Below are 21,721 nucleotides of genomic sequence, written 5' to 3' on the forward strand. Positions count from 1 at the left end.
GACCTCCTCAGCTACTCAGAGAACAACTATCTCCACACCACCTCCCCACTGCAAGACCATACTGTACTTTCCTGAAGGTACCAGTGAGGATACCTTTCCCCAGCACCTCTTGAGGTCAATGAAGAGAGCTCTTCTACCACCTGATCCATGAGCAGTTTTTAGACTCCGAAAAAATTTCCTCCTCATCATGGGTTGAAAGTTAGCTTTTCTCTATGGAGAAGCAGAGAAGTATCTGCTTCTCCATCTTGGTTCTGCTCTGTGGAGCTACAGAGAATAGGTTTGCTCCTCCATTCTTAAGGTAAGGTAAAGGCCCTCCCGTTGATCGTCGATTTGCTCGAGCGGGCCCAGTAACGTCTCCATTGGAGACTTTGTTGTTACTGTGTCTGGCATATCGAATACTCTCGGTAGCTTGCCGGGCTCTCCGAGAGGGGCGGAGGAATCAAACTCGGGTCGGCCATGTTGGCCGCTTGTAAGGCGAACGCCCTACCCGCTGTGCTATCGCTCCAGCCCCTTCCATTCTTCTTAAACAAATATTTTTTTATTTGGGGACATTTCTTAGCTACCCTGTCTCTGACTCAGCCTATACTAATTCCTAGGGAGAAGACTGTGGTTACAGCCTCAGCTGCCTACACAAGTGTCCAACACTGCCCTGCTCACACACTCCTAGAGCTGGCTGTAGCCTTCATGGCCCACCCAAATCCCAGATCTCCAGCAGGGCCTATTTTCATTCCTTAATAAATATGGACACACATTCTTCCCTAGTTCCCACACTATAGTCATTCAAGTCCCCATCAGGATTTTTCAGATCCACAGATCACCTGTACTGATACTTTTTAAAAATTGTTAAACTGGCTTGTGGGCTTATCTGATAAATTATCCTTAGAAGACAAGTTTGTTAGCCACATCATTTCTAATACAGATCAAACTATTGCCGGGACTATAAAACAGGTTGTGACACACCCAGACATGATCCTGTGCCAGCAACACAATTGTCTCTACTGGGGGAGTCATAGCGTTGACAGGTCTCAAGGAGCAAGCTGGGTCTCACAGTCCCCTCATCATCCTCCTAAAAGGACGCCCTTCCTCCTTCCAGTGCCTGGAGAACAGTGTTGGAATTCTACTTCCGATCTATTTTCTAGCCCCTGACAAGATCAGGCTCCCCTCTGACTGTAGGTCTGTCCCATCTCAGTGGGAGGGGAGGGCGAACCCCTTCTGTGACAGTGAGGAGAGCCCCCCACCCCACTGGCTGCTTTCTGTCTTGGAATGTCCAGCTCTGGGCCTGAACCTGCAGTTCACCTGACTCAAAGTCAGGGAGGTGCTGAGTCCATTTCCGTAATGACACCCTGGAGAGTCTGGAAACCGCAAATGAGCACCTGGAAAGCCAAATTATAGTCCTTACAGGTGAGAAGGTGAGTAGAGCAAGTGGCAGCTTCTGACCAGGCCGTCAAAACAGCTGCATCCGTGGGAGGTTCCGTGCACGTGGGAGTGGGAGTGCCCCATTCCCACCCTGTCTGTGACGAGCAGCACCTGGTGCCCACTAGAGATGCTGAGAGCTATTCTCACTAACCTGGCAGTGCCCAGGAGAAATTCCTGAAAAGCTTCTCACCTCAGGACTTCTGGTCCCTTCCCACTCCAGGGCACTGAGCTCACCACCATGGCCCCACTGGCACATGGCCTTCAGGTGCGGCCTTGACCATCCCTGGTAGTCCTGTCAGTCTCTGATCTTTGGCGTCCCCACCCCTGGAGTATCCAACTTTTCTGGAAACCTTTCTCAGCACCAGTTTCCCCCGTGTGGAGCCTTAAGATACAGGACCATAGCTAGGAGCAGAGACAGGAGAAGACTGAACATCCCAACACCCCTCTCTTTAGTACTCTGCACCTCATCAGGCCAGAAGAGAGTGGGAGCAACTTGCGGTCGGTGGTCTTAAGCTTGCTTCATGGTCTCTCTGACCTTATATTTCCTTACCTATATGAAATGAGAGAGTTGTAGAGGATTTCATAAGGAAAGGTTTCAGGGAAGCAAGTTGATGATCTTCACCCAGGAGGGACCATACTCAGGACCACACTCTCCTCAGCATGTCAGGGCTGTGGGCTGAGATGCAGAGAGGGAGTGGCTGGGCTCCCCACAATGCAAGCAAAGCTGAAGCATTCAAATGCCCACAACTACCTTTCAATGGAAACTTTTTCTTGATTAAACACTTTTCTTGTTTACTTCTTGGGCATTTTATGCTATTCTTCCTACAGTTCATGTTGTCTCTGGAGACTGCCTTTTGAGAGTCAAGACCCGAGCACATCTCCATAAGAGTTTTGGGCTTGTTTTCATCGGTGATGTTGATGAACATCAAAAGCTGGGACCAAAATGCAGACCCTTGATCCAAGCCTTTGGGCGCCTACTAGGACAAACTCATAAATGTGTGGGTCTGGGCATGAATATAGAAACCATATCTATTACTCACATGTGTTGGGGGCCTGAGCCTCCCTCAGACCCTCCCCCCTGAGTCTTGGGGTCCCCACATGTGGTGGGGAGCTCTGGCTCAGCAGGTCCCCAGGTGCTCTCTGAGCAGACTGCTCCCTGCCCACTCTGCCCTACTTCCTACTCCTCAGTCACGCGGGGGGCTCATCCCCTTCCCCACTCGTCCTTCACATTCCTGCCCTTGCTTTGCCCTCACAATGCCACACACCTGGGATTCCCATCAATCACACCTTGATCTGTGGAAAAAGACATGCTTCAGAAGTCTATCTCAAATGCTGTTTCTACCTTAATGCAGGGTCTAGAGTGATAGCACAGCAGGTAGGGCGTTTGCCTTGCAAGCGGCCAACATGGCCGACCCAAGTTCGATTCCTCCGCCCCTCTCAGAGAGCCCGGCAAGCTACCAAGAGTATCTCGCCCCCACGGCAAAGCCTGGCAAGCTACCCGTGACGTATTCGATATGCCAAACACAGTAACAATTGTCACAATGGAGACGTTACTGGGCCCCCTCGAGCAAATCGATGAACAATGGGAGGACAGTGATACAGTGATACAGTGATACCTTAATGCAGCCCCACCCCACCCCACTCCTTTCCCTGTCTCTGTGGCTCTGTCTGTCTCTGTCTCTGTCTCTCTCTCTTCATGTGACAAAACCATCCTGGAAGCTGGAAGGCTCAGCTAGCCCCATCCTCACAGAACTGGGCCCGGAACCCACATCCTCGTAACCTCTCTCCCACAGACCACCCGTATAGCTTAGACATTGTTATTGTTCCCACGGACTTCTGTGAGGCCCTGAGAGCCACGGCCTTAGAGTCAGCATTTTATTAGCCCATTCTGAGTCCTCTGACCAATCCTTATACATCAGCTCAATTCTTTTGTCAGAATGGACTTTCGTGATTTAGTCTAGCTTCTCCAGAGAAACAGGACCAATCAGAGACAATGGGTAAGTGGAGAGAGAGGGAGGAATGGACAGGAAGAGGGAGACTTGGTTTCTGTACTAGTGGAGACTGTGAGACCAGTGAGTTGGATCCACAGATCACCTGTACCACTGAGCTGCTGGCACAGTGCTGGTCTGTGTAGGACCCACAAAAAGTTTCTGAGGCCCAGAGGGAAGAGCAATGTCCTCTCAGATATTCAAGGTAGCAAATTTCCGTCTGATTCAGGGTTTGTTCTATTTGGGCCTGGATCTTCAATTGATGGAATAGGAGAGAGCCCCCGAACCTACCAATTGGGAGTAACCATCTGCTTTACTGTCTCTTGATTCATAACGTCCAGATAATCTGGAAACAGCCTCACAGACACACTTAGAGTGATGCTTGGCCAAATGCCTGGGCACTTCAGGACATTAGCCCTCATGTTCTGTTTAATGAAGAAAAAGAAGCTCCATTTAAGTCCTGGCTGGGAAACTCTACATCCCTTTGTTCTCTTCACTGATGTGTACCCTGCCAGAGTAGTCATCTGATTTCTAATAGTCAATTGCTAAATTTTCAACAATTTTTGACTTTTAAAGAATTTTATTCTAAACAGAGCCAATTTAGCTGAAATGATAACAACTTATAATTCATCAAATTAAAATTTTGGTTTATTTTTGGTTTTAGATTTTTGGTACTCAGGTCTTGCTCCTGGATCTGTGCTCAGGGATCGCTCCTGGATCTGTGCTCAGGGCTCACTCCTGCCGGTACTCTGGGGACCATATGGGATGCTGGGGATCAAATCCAGGTTAGGCATGAGCAAGAAAAAGGCCTTATATGCTGTACTGTCTCTCCATCAAATACTTATAACTCAAAATCCCTAGTTATTTTACTGTTCTGTGTGTGTGTGTGTGTGTGCACGCGCACGCGTGTGTGTGTCTGTGTGTGTGCGGGGGGGGCATATTTCTGGTTCTTTCTGATCAGAAACATTGAATCCAGTTATCTGAGATCCTACCTGAGAGCAGACCCATCTGAGGGAGAACCAAACACTACAAATCGGGACTTACATTTTTGTTTGTTCAATTCTCCAGAGTTGCTCTCTATCACTAACCCCAACGTTAGTGAACTACTGAGCACCTAAGGTATGGCTAGATCAAATGTTGATGTGTTGTAAATGTGAAAAACACTTTGAGTTTCAATGCCTTAGCAAAAAAAAAAATAATAATGTGACATTCCTAATTCATAATTGTTGTTTTTGGTTTGGGGGCCACACCTGATGATTCTCAGGTCTTGTTGGTTCCCAGGAGTGAGCACTTGGTTCTGTGCTCAGGGCTCACTCCTGGGAGAGCTCAGAGAACCATATGGGATGTAATGTGTTGGGAATGACAGTCAGTGGCGTGAAAGGCAAGGGAGCTAGCACCTTATCTCTCTGCTTCCCTCTCCAGCCCCCACTATTGATAATTTTATATTGCATGTTAAAATTACACGTTAAAATAATAATAGTTTGTGCATATTGGGTTAATCATAGTGTATTGTAAACTTTTCAGTAGGCTTTTAGATGTGGTTACTAGAAAACTTAAGAAGTATATGCTTGGCTTGCATTATGACTCTGTTGGCTAGTCCTGATCTCAATTTAATTAAGGTATGTAGAAAATGTTAAATTTACAAGAGTTTAACCATTACATGATAGCCTTTATGTTGTAAATACTTGAAACATTTGACACAAGAATTTTCCAGTATTCACAAACAATGACTCGATTCAGCAAAGGAGTCCCTGACGTCATCTAGGAATGAGTGCATTTCCAGCACCTACCTTCACTGTTGCATTGTTTTGATGGTTACGATGAAAATATGAACCCATATTTATATGGGAGCTATCTTATAATCACAGATTTCTCTACGGATATGAGCAAGCTTAGCAAAAGTCAGTCAAAAGCATTTTGTAAAAACCAGCTTTGAGAGTTTATCACCAGTAGTATTGTATATTTTATGATCGTTTGTAAGTGTGCGGTGTATTTCATGTATAGTAATCCTGTGCGCAGGCATATAAATGCGCACACTCATGCACAGGTATGTGTCGATCTGTGTGTGCCCCTGTCATAGATATACATTTTTCGGACTGCTGATTCAGCGCTTACAGGTGCGTAATGTCTCTGTCCTTCTCTTTACCCCTCTCCCACTCCCAGTCTCTGCCTGTTCGAGCTCCCACAGACAGTCCCTCCCTACCCGCTCAGGAACCACAGTGTAGATTACAGCTCTCTGCCCTCCCAGATTCCCCTTCTTTTGTTCTCCTGGATGGACGTTTGTTTTTCAGCCTATTCTCTTTCCCACCCTGGCTCCCTGCCCAGTTTCCAGACACCAGCCCTGAATCATCGATCACAGTGCCATGCAGAGAGATTCCATCCTGGGCCGGGTGCCCAGTCTCAGCCCTGCCTGCCTGCTCTTGCCTTAAGACCCTCCAGCGTTAGCTGACTCACTGGTGAGAGACAGGGGGCCTCAGCAGAGCTGCAGAGAGGGGTGAGGGTGGGGGTGGGCTAGAGCCCTGAGCTCAGAGTCCAGATCTGTATGGGATCTAGTACTCACCAACAAGGGGGAAAAAATCAACTTCAGCTTATAGCGGTTCTACTGTAAACTCTGCCCAAGAAAGTCCCTTCCCCATCCCAGGCTCTGCCCACAGCAACTGGGAGAAAAAGGATGTCGGGGAGGACGCAGGCAGTCTCACCAGGCTGAGAGCACCAATCCTGGTGGAAGGAAAGCGTTGTCACAGCCACAGGTGGCGGCTACGTGGGCCAGCCCCAAGCCTGGGTGCAGATCAAGGCTCCGTTTCAGGGGAAACCGCACTCTCTGCAGATGCAGGGAGCTCCCTGAGCAGCATGGGCTCAGTGTCAGCAGCTGGGGCACAAGATAAGGAGAGGAGACCCGCATTTTGAGAACTGGGGAACCCAATCAGGATTGGAGGCCCTAGAAACTACCGGTGGTTTCTAGTATAACAACTGTTTCTAATAATAGCAATGGAACCAGTGAGAACAACGCCATTTTATCACCAGCTGGTGCTTCGTGTTTCATCCACAACAAAGCCAGGAGGTTGTTTTGATGACAACTCCCGTTCTGCAGAAGAGGAAGTCCACAGGGAGGACCAGGAGCTGCTGGAAGCAACAGCCCTGCCCGAGAGTTTGGGTCCCGATGTATGCTCTCAACCCCGCTCTTCCACCACCGCCCAGGCATAGACTCTGCTGAGGCCTCAGCATCTATTTCTTCTTTTCTGGGTCTCCCTTTCCTTGGCACTTTTGGTGATTTTCTAACGCTGCGCTTGGCAGGCTTTCCTGGAGAGGCAGAGATTGCAGGGGAGGGGAGTCTCTCGAGGCACTGCCCCGAGACTCTCCCTTCCACCTGGTGCTATCAGAGAACTGTGAGTGCTGGGTGGTGTTCTAACTGCCCTAACTGTGTAATCCCAAGGCCTGGACTTTATTCTGAAAGTGATTCTTCCTATGGTCAAATAGGAAGAATCACAGGCCCCTGTGTTTGGGGGCCAGAGAGATAGAACAGCATGTAGGGCGCTTGCCTTGCATGCAGCCCACCCGGGCATGAACACTGGCACTCCTAAATGACTCCCCCAGGCACTGCCAGGAGTGATCCCTGAGTGCAGAGCAAGGAGTAACCCCTGAGCATTCCTGGCTGCAGCCCCAAAACAAACCAAATAAAAGAGTCCCTCTGTTCTACAAAGGAGGTGGGCGGGCAGTCCTTGTGGCTTTTTTTAATGCCACAATGGCAAGAGCAAAGGTATCGGATCTGAGGTTGGTGCCCTCCCTTCCACTCCCCTAAGCATTCACAGGAGTTCTGATGGGCTGTGAAAGTCAGCGGGCAGAGCCAGGGGTGTAGCCCACCACCTCCTACCAAGCGGGACAGAAAAGACAACCTTGGCTCCAGCGAGAAAAGGGTTTCAGGGCCCGGGGCCTGTGCTCGCCTGCCCGCTGGGGGACACCCCGCCTCATTGGCTTCCGAGGGGGCGGTGCCCCCGCCACCTGCCTCAGCCTGCTTGCAGCCCCTTCCCTGGGGCTCTGCTGCCCGCTCTGGGAGGAAATGAAAAGAATGTTCCCACTCTGCCTGTCGCCTCTAGATCGCAGCTGGTTAAAAGCCCTGACTCATCCACCTTTACTCATCTAGAAGGTTCTCCAGGCTACCTGAAGGCCCCCGAGCAAAGGGGAGTCCTGGGCCTCAGAGATCTGGTCAGAGCAGAACAAATTGAGATGAGCAGGTTCCTTCCAGAAAAAGGTCTCCTCCACCCGTTGGACGGGGATAGCCCTGGATCCTGAGGCCGTGACTCCCCAGCCCTGACTTCTAGAGAGATGTCTAGAATGGGAATGTGTGTGGGGGGGGTTGGGGGGAACGGTGGTTGGACGGGGAGGGGATGAGGGGCAGCCAAGGCAGGAAGAGGGAGAGGGAGAAAGGCATGCTGGAAAGATGCTTTCCCAGGAGCTGCGGAGAGAATGTCAACCCGTCAGGTTGGGTGGAGAGGCCCGATGAGGCCCAGGGGTGAGTGCGCTGAAAAGGAACCGACCTCCAAGGCCAGACGAGACAACAGTGTACCTGCGGGGAGGGGCCCACCACAGAGCAGACCCTTCCTCGGTGGCTCTGTGGTCCCGTCTCCCCAGAGGAGCTGTTAGAGTGGGGCTGTGGTGGCCATGTCACTTCTTACCACACCGGGGAGTGATGAAGGACAATGTCCAGGGGAGCCCCTCACCCAGCTGGGGCTCCACCTCTGCCTCTCCAGCTCCCTCTTCTATGGGGGTCCTCGGGGGAGGCAGGTCAGTGCTAGACCCCAGGAGGCGGTACTGCTCAGGGCCCAGAACATCCTGGGCGGTGCCCAGGGTCACGTGATGCTGGGGCATCAAAAGAGGGTCATTTGCAGACTTATGCTCATGCCACCGTGCCATGGCCCAGGCCCCGCTCCCAGATTCTTCTCGCTGGGCTTGAGCTTCTTTTGCTGTTTCTTTTCCCAGGCTGAACTGTCCCTGTGGGCTTCATTCTTTCCAAAATGATCCCGCAACCCCCGAACCCAATCCCTCACACCCCTGTGGCTTCCCACTCACTCCCCCACGTGGGAAACTGGGTTTCAAGGGGAACAAAGGTGAAGCTTGGTCTCAGCGCTGCCTGTGTGCCCCACCATCAAGGAGATCCTCCTCTGTGGGAGTTGAGATGCTGACGAGGCAGCCAGGAGGGGACAAAGGAGCCTGGCACAGTGCCCAGGACCCAGAGACACCAGGCGTTGGAAGGAGGCTAAGAGCAGTTCCCACAGGAAATAGGCAGGGAGCCCGTGGGACATCAGGGCAGCATGGGGACGGCCCTACTGGGTGGGCAGAGGCTGTTCCCATGCCTGGCTGCTGGGTGGCAATGTGGAAAGAGTGTGGGCTTGGGAGAGACAGCCCCCTCCAGATTCTTGGCTCCAGCCATTGGCTTGGTGACCCGGGAGTGATCTTGTCTCTGAGAGGTGACAGGGTGAGATTTCGCAGGGGGAGAAAAGGACGAAAGCAGAGGTCAAGGTCAGCAGATTGATGCATGAACGAAGTCCGACAAAACCCAGGTAACATGGAACTTTGTGACCTTGGGCTCTGAGCTCAACGGGACCAGGAGCGGAGATCCTCTGCCCATTTCCCCCCCCCCCCCCCCCAGTCTCTGGTGAGCTAGGGGTCACGCCCATAAGCCACCTCCTGCCAGCACCAGATAATCTTCTCATTGGTCACCATTCAGGTCACACGGCTTTTTCTCTCAGAAGAGAGCAACATGATGCCTGCCATAGCCATGCCACTGGACTCCATGCCAGTCTGCTTCACTCAGGGTGCCCCAGAGGGGGGCGGGTGAGAGCCCTCCCCACCCCAAGGGACCCAGCCCGGGCAGCCGAGAACCTCCATAACCCAACTGCCACCTTGCTCAAGGCCGTTTTCTACACACTTGGACTGAGCCTCTGGTATGAGTGAACGTATTTCTGGACTGCACAGCCGCAAATGTGGCTGTGCAACACGTCATGAGACGTTTTTCCATAACCGACAATACAAAATATAGTATTTCGGATGTGCTTTGGGACAGGGCTTGGGGCTTGGGATGGAATCATCCCAAACTTGGTGGGAAGGTGTAATGGTGGTGGGATTGGTGTTTGAATATTAACTGAAATCAAATATTATGAACCACCTTATGAAATACAAATAATTTAAAAAGGGTCAGCAGACTGTGGTCTCTGTAAGACCACAGTCTCTGTGAGACTGCCAGGGGCCTGGTCGAACCCCTTTTACTCCTGCCCCAAAGTGTCCTGAATGTCCCCAGTTCCATGCCTCTGGCCTGTCCACTGTCCTGCAAGTCTCTGAGTCATGCTGTGGCTGGCGGGCTTGCTCTGTGCAGGGACCCTCTGGCTGGGGGTCCCAGGGTGAAAAGCCCGCATGGCAGCCTGGAGGCTGAGCCCAGCAGAGTAGAGGGCCAGTGGGATGACAACACACTAGTGGGTGTGGGGCAGGCGTAGGGCACAAAGGTGAAGACAGGTTCATCACTGGGCCCTGGGGTGGGGAGTGATGGGAGCAGGAAGTGGGTTGTGACACAGTGAAGGGGTCTCAGAGTGTAGGGGGCACTTGTGAAGATTCCCCACCCTCCATACCAGCATTCCTGTGAGGGAAACTGTCGCAGGTCCTCCTCTTCTCCCAAGGTCAAGTTCAACTATGACCCCTTAGCTTGGCACGCCCTACTTGGCCCTCTGTCCCCACCAGGCTCCATCTGGTACAAGCTTTCCTGTCCAGTGGATGCTGCTAGGTCATCCCTGTCCCAGCATCTCTCAGCCTGCAGACATGTCCCTTCCTCTTTGAGGTCTCAGCAACTTGCAGGATGTTGTCAAGAGGGTCCCAGTAGCCCCCTCCTATCTCACTGCAAAGTCCACTGAAGGTATCTGGGGCCCCTGGCCTTGGCCTTTACTCACAGTGGGACCCAGTTCTCTGGTCACTGGGTTTGGTGGCTCCCACCTGCATCCCGTATTTATTCGTTTGCACTAGTTTGTCCTCTACAGCACCTTCCTGAGTGCCTTCTCTCCTCTCCCTGCCTCTACACTGCAGAGAGCCCCTTAGCTGCAGGCCAAGGATGCGCCCAGTGGAGCAGGCAGGGAGGCAAATTTGTACCTTATCTTAACACTCACACTCAGCCATCGGCTCCCTCTCCTGCTCCCCAGATCCCTGCTCCTGCCCATCTCCTTCCACACTGCCCTTGGCACTCCACAGTGCCTTTGCTCTGGCACCAAAACGCCAGGTGATGAAGCACGAACTTTCTCAGAACCCTCCCCCAGGTTTTCAGGAGCGCATTCTGCCATCTGTAAGCTCTTGGTTCTTCTCCCTTATTCGAAGACCTTGTTGTATTTACTCCCATTTTCAGACTTTTTATACACTGAGGATGCTCTCAGAGACATGTGAATACACTGTGCACTCAACGCCCATCCCAGGCAATGCACACGGTTCCTGGGGGATTTTCTCTGGTATAGGATGGTTGCAGGAGGTGGGGGCTTTGGACCTGAAACAAATAGAGATGTTTGTTTCATCTGTGAAATAGTAAGAGTGGCATTCTCTCACTCCCAGTATTTTTCACACTGGGGGAATACACTGGGAGAAGATTACTGGGTATCCTGGAAAGCCACCCGTAGGCATCAGTGAGAGAGCAGACCAGCCCTTCTCCACCTGTGCCACACGAGGCATTAGTCATCGATCCTGCTATTCTTTCCCTCTGGATCTGAATCACCTACAGCATCCTTAGGATTACACTCCAGACAATTGGTACTCAGCCCTGGTTGCTGTCTAAAGTCCTTTTGCTCACTACAGCAGGTACTAGTGGTTACTTGGGCCCTGCCCCTTCCCCCACCTCCTCTAGCTTTCTTCAATTAGTTTGGGGTAGAGTCTTCGCTGTGAGAATTTTAAAAACTTCAGTTATTTTTCAGTCTATGCAAAGAGCCACTGCCTTTGGCAACCTCAATAAATGACCATGTAAATGTCTTGCAATAGTGCCACCCAACCTCCTAATCACTGCATCACTGCCTTTCCACAGAGCCTTGTTGTCTCTTACTGTCAAAATTGTCCAGCTGGGGCTGGAGTGATAGCACAGCGGGTAGGTATTTTGTCTTGCATGTGGCCAACCCGGGTTTGATTCCCAGCATTCCATATGGTCCCCTGAGCACTGCCAGGAGTTATTCCTGAGTGTAAAGCCAGGAGTAACCCCTGAGCATTGTCAGGTGTGACCCGAAAAACAAAACAAAAAAAATTGTCCATCTGTTCCAGCCTGGTCTGTAATTCACTCCCAGCTGAAGACTGTCACCAGAAGACCTGCTAGCAGACAACCAGACAACCGAGGACCCTACCTGGGGCTGGGCACTCACACAGCCTCAGGTACAACCATGTCCCCCTCCTCCCCCTGCCCCCATCTCCTGGAAATCTGCACTCTTTCTAGCACCTTGATCTGCTGCTTTAGAGACAGGATCATTCTTTCCAGCAGGAGACCCACAGTCCCTGGGCACGAAGGAAGTGAGAGAGTTTGTCATACCCACCCCCAATCCAGGAGATGGCCAGCTATGACTCCCAGTGGTGAGAATCTGGCCATTTCCTCTAAAACTCCCCACTGGAGAGTCCTTTCTGCTGCCTCCTTCCACCTTCACCACTGCAGAGGGATGAGGGAGCAGGGACACCAGGTGTGCGTGAATCTTAGCAGGGAAAAGGGCAATGTCTTTAGCTGTCGTGAAGACATGCACACACACACATAGGCACACATGCACATGCACATACGTGCATACAGACATGCACATGTGAAAGCACATACAGATTCGCAATACAATCCCACTCACACATGCAACATGCTCACACATGCATTTACACATCTGCATACATGAGGCACACCTGTGGACACACAAGGCACAGCCGTGCACACATTTATACGCACATGTGCTTGCACACAAGACACACACAGACTCACGTGCACATGCATTTTGTCTCACTGTCCTGGGAGCAAGCTTGCTGCTATGTCTAAAGGTAAGGTAAAGGTAAAGGCCCTCCCGTTGATCGTCGATTTGCTCGAGCGGGCCCAGTAACGTCTCCATTGGAGACTTTGTTGTTACTGTGTTTGGCGTATCGAATACACTCCGGGGAGCTTGCCAGGCTCTGCCATGCGGCCGGGATACTCTTGGTAGATTGCCAGGCTCTCCGAGAGGGGCGGAGGAATTGAACTCGGGTCGGCCATGTTGGCCGCTTGTAAGGCGAACGCCCTACCGCTGTGCTATCACTCCAGCCTGCTATGTCTAGTCCCTTTCTTTCACTCACATGTGGCAGACAGTTCAGAACAGCCAAGAGGCTGAGTTGAGTGTTGGGGGCTCGAGTCCACCTCTAGGACCTGGCCTTGAACATTCTCTCCTCCAGTCCAGCCCACGTACCCGTCCTCCTGGCCCTCTATCTCCAGCCTTAGAAGCTCCAGAAGACTCTTGGCTGAGGTCAGCCTGTTCGCTCTAGTCACTGTAAATCTATCTGTCCTCAGAGCTGCTTGCCAGAGGGCAGACCCACCGTGGTATTCTCAGAGGGGACAGGTGCAGTCTTGGGGTCTACTGCTTCCCCTCAGGTTCTGGAATCATCCCCTGTCCCAGCTCTGCAGCAGAGAGGCCCAGTGTGCAGGGCAGCCCAACCCCTCTCGGCTGGGGAGATACCCCGGCCTGTCCGCTGAGCAGAGAAGAAAGGATTAAGGGGGAAAGACTCAGAGCCCTGCTTGCCAGTGGGAAGGCGCCAGTGCTCAGGAAGGGCCGGGCTCCCCACCGGGCTGCACATGCTGCTCTGCCTCGTCTCTTCCTCCCTTCTCCACTTAGCATGTGCTCCACTAGCTGTGCTCCCCCACATATTCTGAAGCTGCCTCCCTATTCTGAGAATGCAGGCCCACCTGCTGTGCTCCCGACTCTGTGGTACCTGCTGTGCTCCCTGAGACTCCGGCTCGTAGCGAGCCCCTGACCCCTCAGAAACCAGCCACGAGAATTTGCTGTTTGGTGCGGTTTATTGATGATGCAGCAGGGGTGAGGGGGTGAGGGTGGGGCCGCCTCCTCCTCGCCTGCTTCTGTGTGCAGGATGGTGAGAGGCCTGAGCAGAACGTGTCCCACTCAGCCTGGGGTGAGGCGGGCCAGGCCGGGCAGGAGCTGGGTGCTGTGATCTTTGCCCTTCAGTCCTTCCCTAGAACTCAGAGCCAGCTCTAAGCATGGCAGACAGCCCCTGAGTGCCAGGTGCGCCCCCGTCAGAGGTCGGGGGACCAGGTGGAACAAGTAGGACTGAGCCGGAGTCTGGGGAGGTAGAAATTGGGGGACTAGCCGGGTTGAGCTGGGTTGCAGTGGGGCGGGGAGGAACTGCAGCGAACTTGGAGGTGCTCTCCTGTCCAGGCTCAGGCAGACAGGTAAGGGGGCAGCGCGTTGCCCGGGTCAGTGCCCGAGGATGAGGAGCAGGCCCAGCAGGGAAGGGGTGTGGCAGTGGTCTGGGGGCAGCGCGGGGGAGGCAGAGCCGGGGCGTGGGGTAGTCGGCAGGCCTCTCTACCGACTCGCTTTCTTGGAGTTGGCGCTCAGGCTGGTGCCCTTGCCCAGGGTATCCTTGTAGTCGCTGGCACTGGCCCTGCCCCGGCTCTCACCGCCGCGGACACTGCACACTCCCGAGATGCAGCTCGTGCTGTTGGCCACGTAGCCGCCGCTGACCGAGCTGGGCCGGAAGCCGTAGCTGCCACTGCCGCTGGTGCTGCTGATAATGGCTGTGGGGGCAAGGGGTGAAGCCTCAGGCAGGGTTGGGGGAGGCAAGGGGACTCCTCTTTGACCACATGGGCTCTTCTAAGAGCAGCGAGTTGGATGGGAGCCCTCTCGGGCACGGATGCACCCCCCTTCAGATACTATCAGAGAGACGGCTCCCCCATCCTGCCCCCCTCACCGCTTTTACCCAATCTGGCTGGCTCCTAACTAGTGTCCAGAGGCCCATCTTCACGGGCCAGGCACCCCAACTTCCACCCTGGGCCTTTTAGTGACTCAGTGCTGGACTTCCTGGTCTCTGACCCCTTCTCCCTGCTAGCTGTCCCCAGCTCGGGGTCAACTCAACCCTGCTGAGACCCCCAAAGTCCCTGGACCTCCTCTCCCTGCAGCTCCAGAAGTTCCATAATTCCCTCTCTGCCCCCATTTCCCCAGCCCAGGTCTGATAACAACTTGCAAACCTGCACAACCCCTCTCCCGCCTCCCGACCCAACCAGGTTTGTTTTCTCATCTCAGAATTAAGCCTCTGCCCTCTGGCTGTGTGACCTCCCAAACCCCTGTGTCTAAGATTTGAGGCCCAAACAGACGAGTACTTACAGATGCTGACAGGGGAGGGGAATTCTCCTGACATCCTGTGAGGGAAAGAAATGAAAAAGGAGCGGCAGTCACCCACTTCTCCAATCTCCTCACCTCACAGCCAGCTCCCCTCCTGCCCGGGACGGCACCCTGTGGGAATGCTGGACTTTCTTTAGCACAAACAAAGACTGATGCTCTTGGGGGGTAACCAGGCAACAACCCTAGTCACTCAGCAGTTGGCATGAGACATACAGTGGGGGTGGGGTGGCATGCCCACTTTCCAAGGGCCAGACTGGAGCATGGAGTTTTAACAGTGGGGGCACTGGAGTATGGGCCTGAGGCTCATCTCAAGCCCTGGCAGGCCGGGAGATGCAGCAGGAAGGCCCAGCACAAGGTCTGGGGCCTCAGAGGGCACGCATAGGAATGTGGCCAGCTATGGGGAAGAGAATTGTGAGGGAGGGAGGAGTTTGTCCACACAGCACGGCTGGTGCCAGGAAAGAGCAGGGAACTGGGGTGGGTATCACTGTTGGCTACCACTCATCCCCTCTGCACACTCAGGAACGCATCTTTTTTTTTTTTTTTTTTTTGCTTTTTGGGTCACACCTGGCAATGCACAGGAGTTCCTCCTGGCTCTGCACTCAGGAATTACTCCTGGAGATGTTCAGGGGACCATATGGGATGCTGGGAATTGAACCCGGGTTGACCGCAAATGCCCTACCCGCTGTGCTATTACTCCAGCCCCCCGAACTCGTCTTTCATGGGCTGGGGGTGCTCCTCTGGTCCTCCCCACACACCCAGAAGCAGCCCGCGCCCCTCACCTGCACTCCTCGCCCTCCAGCAGCTTCCGGTAGGTGGCGATCTCCATGTCCAGGGCCAGCTTGGTGCTCATCAGCTCCTGGTACTCGCGCAGCATCCGGGCCAGCTCATCCTTGGCCTGGTGCAGGGCGCTCTCCAGCTCGTCCAGCTTGGCCCGGGCATCCTTGAGGGCATTGTCCCCTCGCTGCTCTGCATCGGCGATGGCCGTCTCCAGGTTAGAGGCCTACACGGGGGATTGGAGCAGTGGAAAGTGGAGTGGGTCATCGAAGCCTTCCACATGCAGCTTGTCCTTCGAGACTCGGAGCAGGGATGCCCAACTCCCCTGTCTCCTAGCTCACAGCCCCTTCCGGAGCCCACAGACCTTTCCTTAGCTCTGTCTCCATTCCCCTCTGTTTAGACTCTGGTGATGAGAAAAAAGAAGGTGGTCTGGCCCCCCGAGACGCAAATCGATTCTGCAGGACCTCTTTACCACATTGCAAAGGCATTTACTTAGCCGCCCTGTGCTAGGATGTAAGATGGGCTTCTGCTCTAGTTCCTGACATCTGTGGGAGAGAGCACTGGAATATGGAGCAGCAGGTGTGCCGGTGGCTGCCCAGGCATAGGGTCCCACAGACGAGGGTGCAGGGAGAAGGGTCCCTGCGACTGCCCTCTGGTTCCCAGCTCTTGCCATGTGCCGCACGCTCATTCCCACATGTGTCTGTAGCACCTGCATGTCTCTGGCCTGTTTGGCATCCTGAGCACTGAGCGCCAGGCAGCTGCCTACGGTCCAACAGCTTCTAAGTGCTGAAGTTCAGGGTACTGCGCAAGAGCGTGGGTCCTGAGCCACGGGGCTGCGTGTCCCTGAGCCTGACCCCAGCTCTGCCCAGCGCCCAGTCCTGGGCTTCCGTTTTCTTATCTGTAGCCTTGAGTCATGCTCCTCTCGCAGGTTCTATGTGAGGGTTCAGGGGTACAGTGTTATGGCGACTGCAGCCATTGTTATTCCGGGGCTGAGACTGCACCCCGTTCTTGCAAGCAGCTCTAGTGAAGATATGCAAGAGGGACCTAAGGCCCACCTGATGGTCCCCTGAGCCCACCTCCTGACCATCACTGCCTCAACTACTCTGCATGTTGGATACTGACAAAGTCCTGGGCACTGAGCAAGTCCTCAGCCCCTACCTCCCCCCTAGCTGGGCAGGACAGGCAGGTGGCAGACGGGCGAGGCACACAGAACCAGAAGAGCCCACTGACCAGAGCCAGGGGACACCAGGGCTGTGGTCCCAGGCCAGTTGGAGATGTGGGAAGGCTTCCTGGGGAGGGGGCTTCAGAGCAGATGTCTTAGGGATGAGCAGGAGATGAGCTGTCTGGGGTGTCTCTCTGGGGTTTGCTCTTGGGACCCCCTTGGCCCCTCTGCCCTCGCACCCACAGCCCCAGCCCCCAGCCTCATCACCACTCCTCTGCCACCCACCCACCATGCCGGACCCCTCACCTGCTTCTTCACATTCTCAATCTCAGAGCGGATTCTCTGGATGAGCCGGGTCAGCTCTGAGATCTCGCTCTTGGTGTTTTTGAGGTCATCCCCGTGTCTGCCGGCTGCCAGCTGGAGCTCCTGGAACTGGGGGACCCCAAAGCACAGAGCCTCACATGAGCATAGAGTGTGCAGTGGGAGGACGCGACGCCCAGCGGTGGTGGGACATCTCTCCACCCTGGAAGGCTGCAGCCGGGTCCCGGCACCTGCCCCCAGCCCTGCAGCTCACCTTGGTCTGGTACAGCGCCTCGGCCTCGGCCTTGCTCTTCAGGGCGATCTCCTCATACTGGGCGCGGACCTCGTTGATGATGCTGTCCAGGTCCAGGTCCCGGTTGTTGTCCATGGACAGGATGACGGACATGTCACTGATGTGAGACTGGATCTGCGCGATCTCCTGCGGGGACGCACAGGGATGGCCCGGGAGCGTAACTTCGGGAGGTTGACCACCCTCCTCAGCCAGGCAGCCGGACCCCAGGTGGGTGCTTCCTGACAAAGGGAGTTTCCTGGGGGGTCCCATGGAGCCGGACAATGAGAGGGCGCAGATGGAGGAGCACCTGGGGGCTGACAGGGGGTGGGCTGGTGGGGGGGGGGTCTGTTCTTCTCCCAGCATCCTCCACCACCCTCAGGGAGCCACGCAGGAAGATTGACTCACGGCTTCATAGAGACACTTCAGGAACTTGATCTCGTGGTCCATGGAGTCCACCTTGGCCTGCAGCTCCACTTTATTGGCATAAGCCGCGTCCACGTCCTGAAAGATATCCCTCAGCTGTCACTGCCAGGAGGTCCACCCGCCCCACCCAGACCCCCGCCCAGGGAGAGCTGCCCTTTCTCTCTGGGGGCCTTAGGAAAGGAGGAAGGGCCAATGGCCGGGCCTGGCCTGCCTAAGAACCTGCTTCCGGGACAGAGGGTGACTAAGGGGTGCCCCTTAGGGAGAGGTCCCGGCCCAGTGAGCCCCTTAACTCAGAGACAGGCCTCACCCACAGGAATGTGCAGAAACCTCAGAATAATGACTCCTTGCTTTGGGGGCGCCTTTCCAAGTGCCCTCCCCAGCCACCCCCCAGCTGTTTCTGAGCCAGAGCCCTCCCTGAAGGCATGGCACGCAGGCCAGCTCACAGCTCCTGGCCCCTGACCCCCACTCACCTTCTTAAGCAGCACAAACTCGTTTTCAGCAGCTGTCCGCCTGTTGATCTCCTCTTCATACCTGTGGGAACACCAGGTCTCACTCGGTTAACACATCTTCCTGAGAACCCTTTGGGCTTGGGGAGACCCCAAGTGAGCAACTTGCCCACCTCTCAGGAGGCCCCAAGAGGCTGGGCCTCCAAAAACTAGTTGGCAAGGAAGGCTTCCTGGAGGAAGGGACTTGGCTTGTTGGAAGAAAAATGATTAAAAATCTAGCTTCAAAAGTGAGAAAGGAGGTTGTGGAGTGAATGTCTTCTGGGCCATTGCCTAGGGAGCAGAAAGCCAGCCTCCCCAAAAGCCAATAGGTCTCTGGCAATGAATGGGAGCAAGTTCTCCATTTCCTCTTGCTGTGGCTCTGAAGCAGATGGATCTAAACCCCTTGGACCACAAAAGATGCGAGAGCTCTGACAGGACACAGGGTTCCTGCGAGACGTCCCTCACCCCCGAGTTGGAGAATCCTCTGGCTGGTGTCAAAGCCCACCGGAGGCTGGAGAAACAGGGACCATTTCCAGTCTTACAGGGCAGCTCTACTTGGTACCACTCGGATCACTACCACCCACTGCCCCAGAGTCTCAGGAGGGGAAGATAGGGGGCCTGGAGGGTCCTGCCCCCACAGGATGAAGGGCCTTCCCTGTGGGCGGGGAGCCGCTCACCACTCACCTCTTCTTGTAGTCCTCCACCACGTCCCGCACGTTCCTGAGCTCCGAGTCCAGCCTCACCCTGTCCCCCGACAGCCCTTCCAGCTGCTTCCGCAGGCTGCTGATGAAGCCCTCCAGGATGGGCTCCAGGTTGTTCTTGCAGTTGGTCAGGTCCAGCTGCTGCAGCAGCTCCCACTTGGTCTCCAGCACCTGGTTCTGCTGCTCCAGGAAGCGTACCTGGGAGCACAGTCCAGAAAATGATGAGCTCGGGGGAGATGGGCACCACTGTGACACACCCTGCAAAGGCCAGGTTCCTCCGACCCTCACCCTCACATGTTCCCCTCACCACAGCTCAGGGCGGCGGGCAGGCTAATCCTTGGCCCCATCTAATAGGCAGGACACTGAGCCAGAGGTCAGCCTCTGTCCAAGAGCCCAGTTCAGAGCCCAGACCGGGTTCACTGTCATCCGTGCCAGCCGTCACTCCACCCTCACCAGGCCACACTAGGTAACGTCTCCCTGGAAAGGGACTGTTCTGGAAAATGGGGTGTGCTATGGGCCTGGGTCACATCCAGCTCAATGGGGCCCAGTGCACCAAGAGTTTCTCCAGCTCTAAACTCAGGGGAGGACACGTGTCCCAGAGTTTGCAAGTGGCCTCGTCCTGATCCTGCTTCTCAGAACTGCCTTTCCTGCTGCACACGGGGGTGAGGGGCAGTTGGGGAGTGGATCTTTGTGCCACCCTACCCTCACAGGGCCAGAACACTGGCCCAAAGAGGACCTGTGAGCCCCTTTCTGGTCTCATTGGAGTGGGAGAGGCTCCGATTTTAAAATGTGACATCCCTTAAGCCACACAATCACAGCTCCTGTTTAAAAACAGGTTGTCAGAAACTCTGAGGGTTAGTGTCGGATGGAAGTAGCCACCAAACACTTTCCTGTAGCCAGACCCCCAGTGTTTGGTTGGCCGTGGCCAATCCCAAGCTTCCCACGGCTGAGAGCACATTCAGACCAGGGAACATCACAGCGCCCCTCTAGATGACCCTGGATGTGGCTCAGAGCGGTGCTAGACCCCTCTTCTCTGGGTGCTTGGCAACAGCTGGAACAGTGTCTTGGAGCCCTTGGGACTCTGAACCTCTGAGCTCTTCCCAGCAGCCCACTGTGTCCATGGAGGCGAACAAAGGCGGGATTCATGCTCCTTCCTCTTTCTTTCCCTGTCCTTCGGCCCGGCCCCTTTACAGGCTCTGATCAGCCAAACCCCCTCCCTTCAGAATGATACCTCAGAACACTTTGCCTTTCTGCATGGGAAGGAGCTCGGAAGGGCGAGTGCTGGCCCCCATGCTGAGGCTTCCTCCCAGCTGGGGTTCAGAGCTTGGGGTGACTGAGCTCCGGCTGCCCACCACAGAGGCTTTGTCCTGGGTGTCAGCCCCCCACTGTCTCAGATCTGGTGGGGTTGGCCTGTCCCAGGACTGGGACTGGAAGCAAGTAGCTGAACTGTCTGCCCCGCCCTCCAGCCCCCGCCCCAGAAGGCCAGGGCCTTTCCCTCCCGCTCCCGCTGACTCACCACCTGGGAGCCATCATTTCTTATCTCCAGAGAGTCAAGCTGGGGCCTATCTGGACCGGATGATCGCTGGGGGCCTCCTGCACGCCTTTGATTCCTCTCCTGCTCAACACCCTACCCCTCACTCCCCAGCGATAAAAATGATAACAATAAGCATCATTCGGGGAAAGACTTAGTATGCATCGGGCATGCCGCCAGGATCTCGCCAAGCCTTTCTTCTCTGGTAAACCAGGCAGACACCCCCGGGACTTTGTCTCACTGTGCAGACGAGGAAGCAGAAGCAACTGACTGGGCAAACCAGTAGCACCGTCACTGCCACAGAGCTACCCATGAAGGGGTCAGGCCAGACCCGACTGTGGCCCTGGGGGACTCCTTCCCCAAGTGCTACCTGCCTCTAGAGCCCAGTCCCTGGCCTATGACAGAAATAAATATCAAGTCCAGGGCCCCGCCCTGGGACAAGCCACACATGGCTGCTCAGGCTCCTTCCAGCCCATGGATTGTAGATGAACTCAGCATAAATGGGTGAAGGAAGATCCGCTTCCCTGGATGCTCAGGCAGTCGCTCTGCTCTGTCCTGTGCTGATATAGGCCCTGCTTGGTGGAAGCAAAGAGCTGGTCTTCCATTGGAAGAAGCTAGAATTACTATGCAGGGCCTGCCAGGAACCCTCACGAGCCCCAGCCCCGCAGACCTCGGCAAAGACTTCACCAGGAATCCCACGCATCAGCTGTCCATGTGCACTCAGAAAGCTCCTGCTCAGTGGCTCCTCGTGCCCACTGCCCTGTCCCCGCTGCCACAGAAGCTCATGTTCCGAGAGGACACAGGACAGAACAGGCCCCGCGAAGACGCCCAGGTTCCAGCAGACCCACCTTGTCGATGAAGGAGGCGAACTTGTTGTTCAGAGCCTTGATCTGCTCCCGCTCCTGGGCGCGCACCTTCTGGATCTCAGGGTCCAGCTCCACGTTGAGGGGGGCCAGGAGGCTCTCATTGACGGTGACCTGGTGGATGCCCCCTGGGGGGCACACAGTCGGGCAGGTGGGCCCCAGGTTCACGCTGCCGAACATGCTGCCGGCAAAGCCACTGGCCCGGCTCCGGCCAAACCCGAACCCTCCGTTCTTCCCACTGGCCATGTTGAGTGAGATGGTGCGGACGCCACCCAGGCTGTAGAGGCTCCGGCTGCCAAAGCCCCCACTGAGGGCCTTGGGCCCTGACCGGTAGGAGGACGAGCTGGCCCCGGAGAGCACAGCTGAGCAGCCACTGAAGCCCGCCTTGGAGGTAGCTCCCGGCTTGCAGGTGAACTGGCGGCTCAT

At 55.0% G+C, this 21,721-nt stretch overlaps 1 protein-coding gene across 1 annotated transcript; it reads right to left on the reverse strand.

The window, feature by feature from the left end:
- Positions 1 to 13,948: 13,948 nt before the first annotated feature.
- Positions 13,949 to 21,721, reverse strand: KRT71 (keratin 71). The gene is made up of 9 exons (XM_056120264.1): positions 21,281 to 21,721; positions 18,885 to 19,099; positions 18,186 to 18,246; positions 17,698 to 17,793; positions 17,275 to 17,439; positions 17,007 to 17,132; positions 15,544 to 15,764; positions 14,747 to 14,781; positions 13,949 to 14,160 (listed from the first exon to the last, which is right to left on the reverse strand). Exons 1-9 carry the CDS (start codon positions 21,719 to 21,721, stop codon positions 13,949 to 13,951), a joined length of 1,572 nt encoding a protein of 523 aa, XP_055976239.1.

The sequence above is a fragment of the Sorex fumeus genome, unplaced genomic scaffold (assembly GCF_029834395.1).
Source record: "Sorex fumeus unplaced genomic scaffold, SorFum_2.1 ptg000042l, whole genome shotgun sequence".
NCBI lineage: Eukaryota > Metazoa > Chordata > Mammalia > Eulipotyphla > Soricidae > Sorex > Sorex fumeus.

Bases quoted from the DNA above. Each gene is read 5' to 3' on its own strand.
- KRT71 (XM_056120264.1), bottom strand. From the start codon at position 21,721: ATGAGCCGCCAGTTCACCTGCAAGCCGGGAGCTACCTCCAAGGCGGGC. The intron at 18,247-18,884 runs GTGAGTGGTGAG...GTGTTCCCACAG, and splicing joins GTGGAGGACTACAAGAAGAG to GTATGAAGAGGAGATCAACA. The intron at 17,794-18,185 runs GTGAGTGGGGGT...GATATCTTTCAG, and splicing joins AGTTTGTGCTGCTTAAGAAG to GACGTGGACGCGGCTTATGC.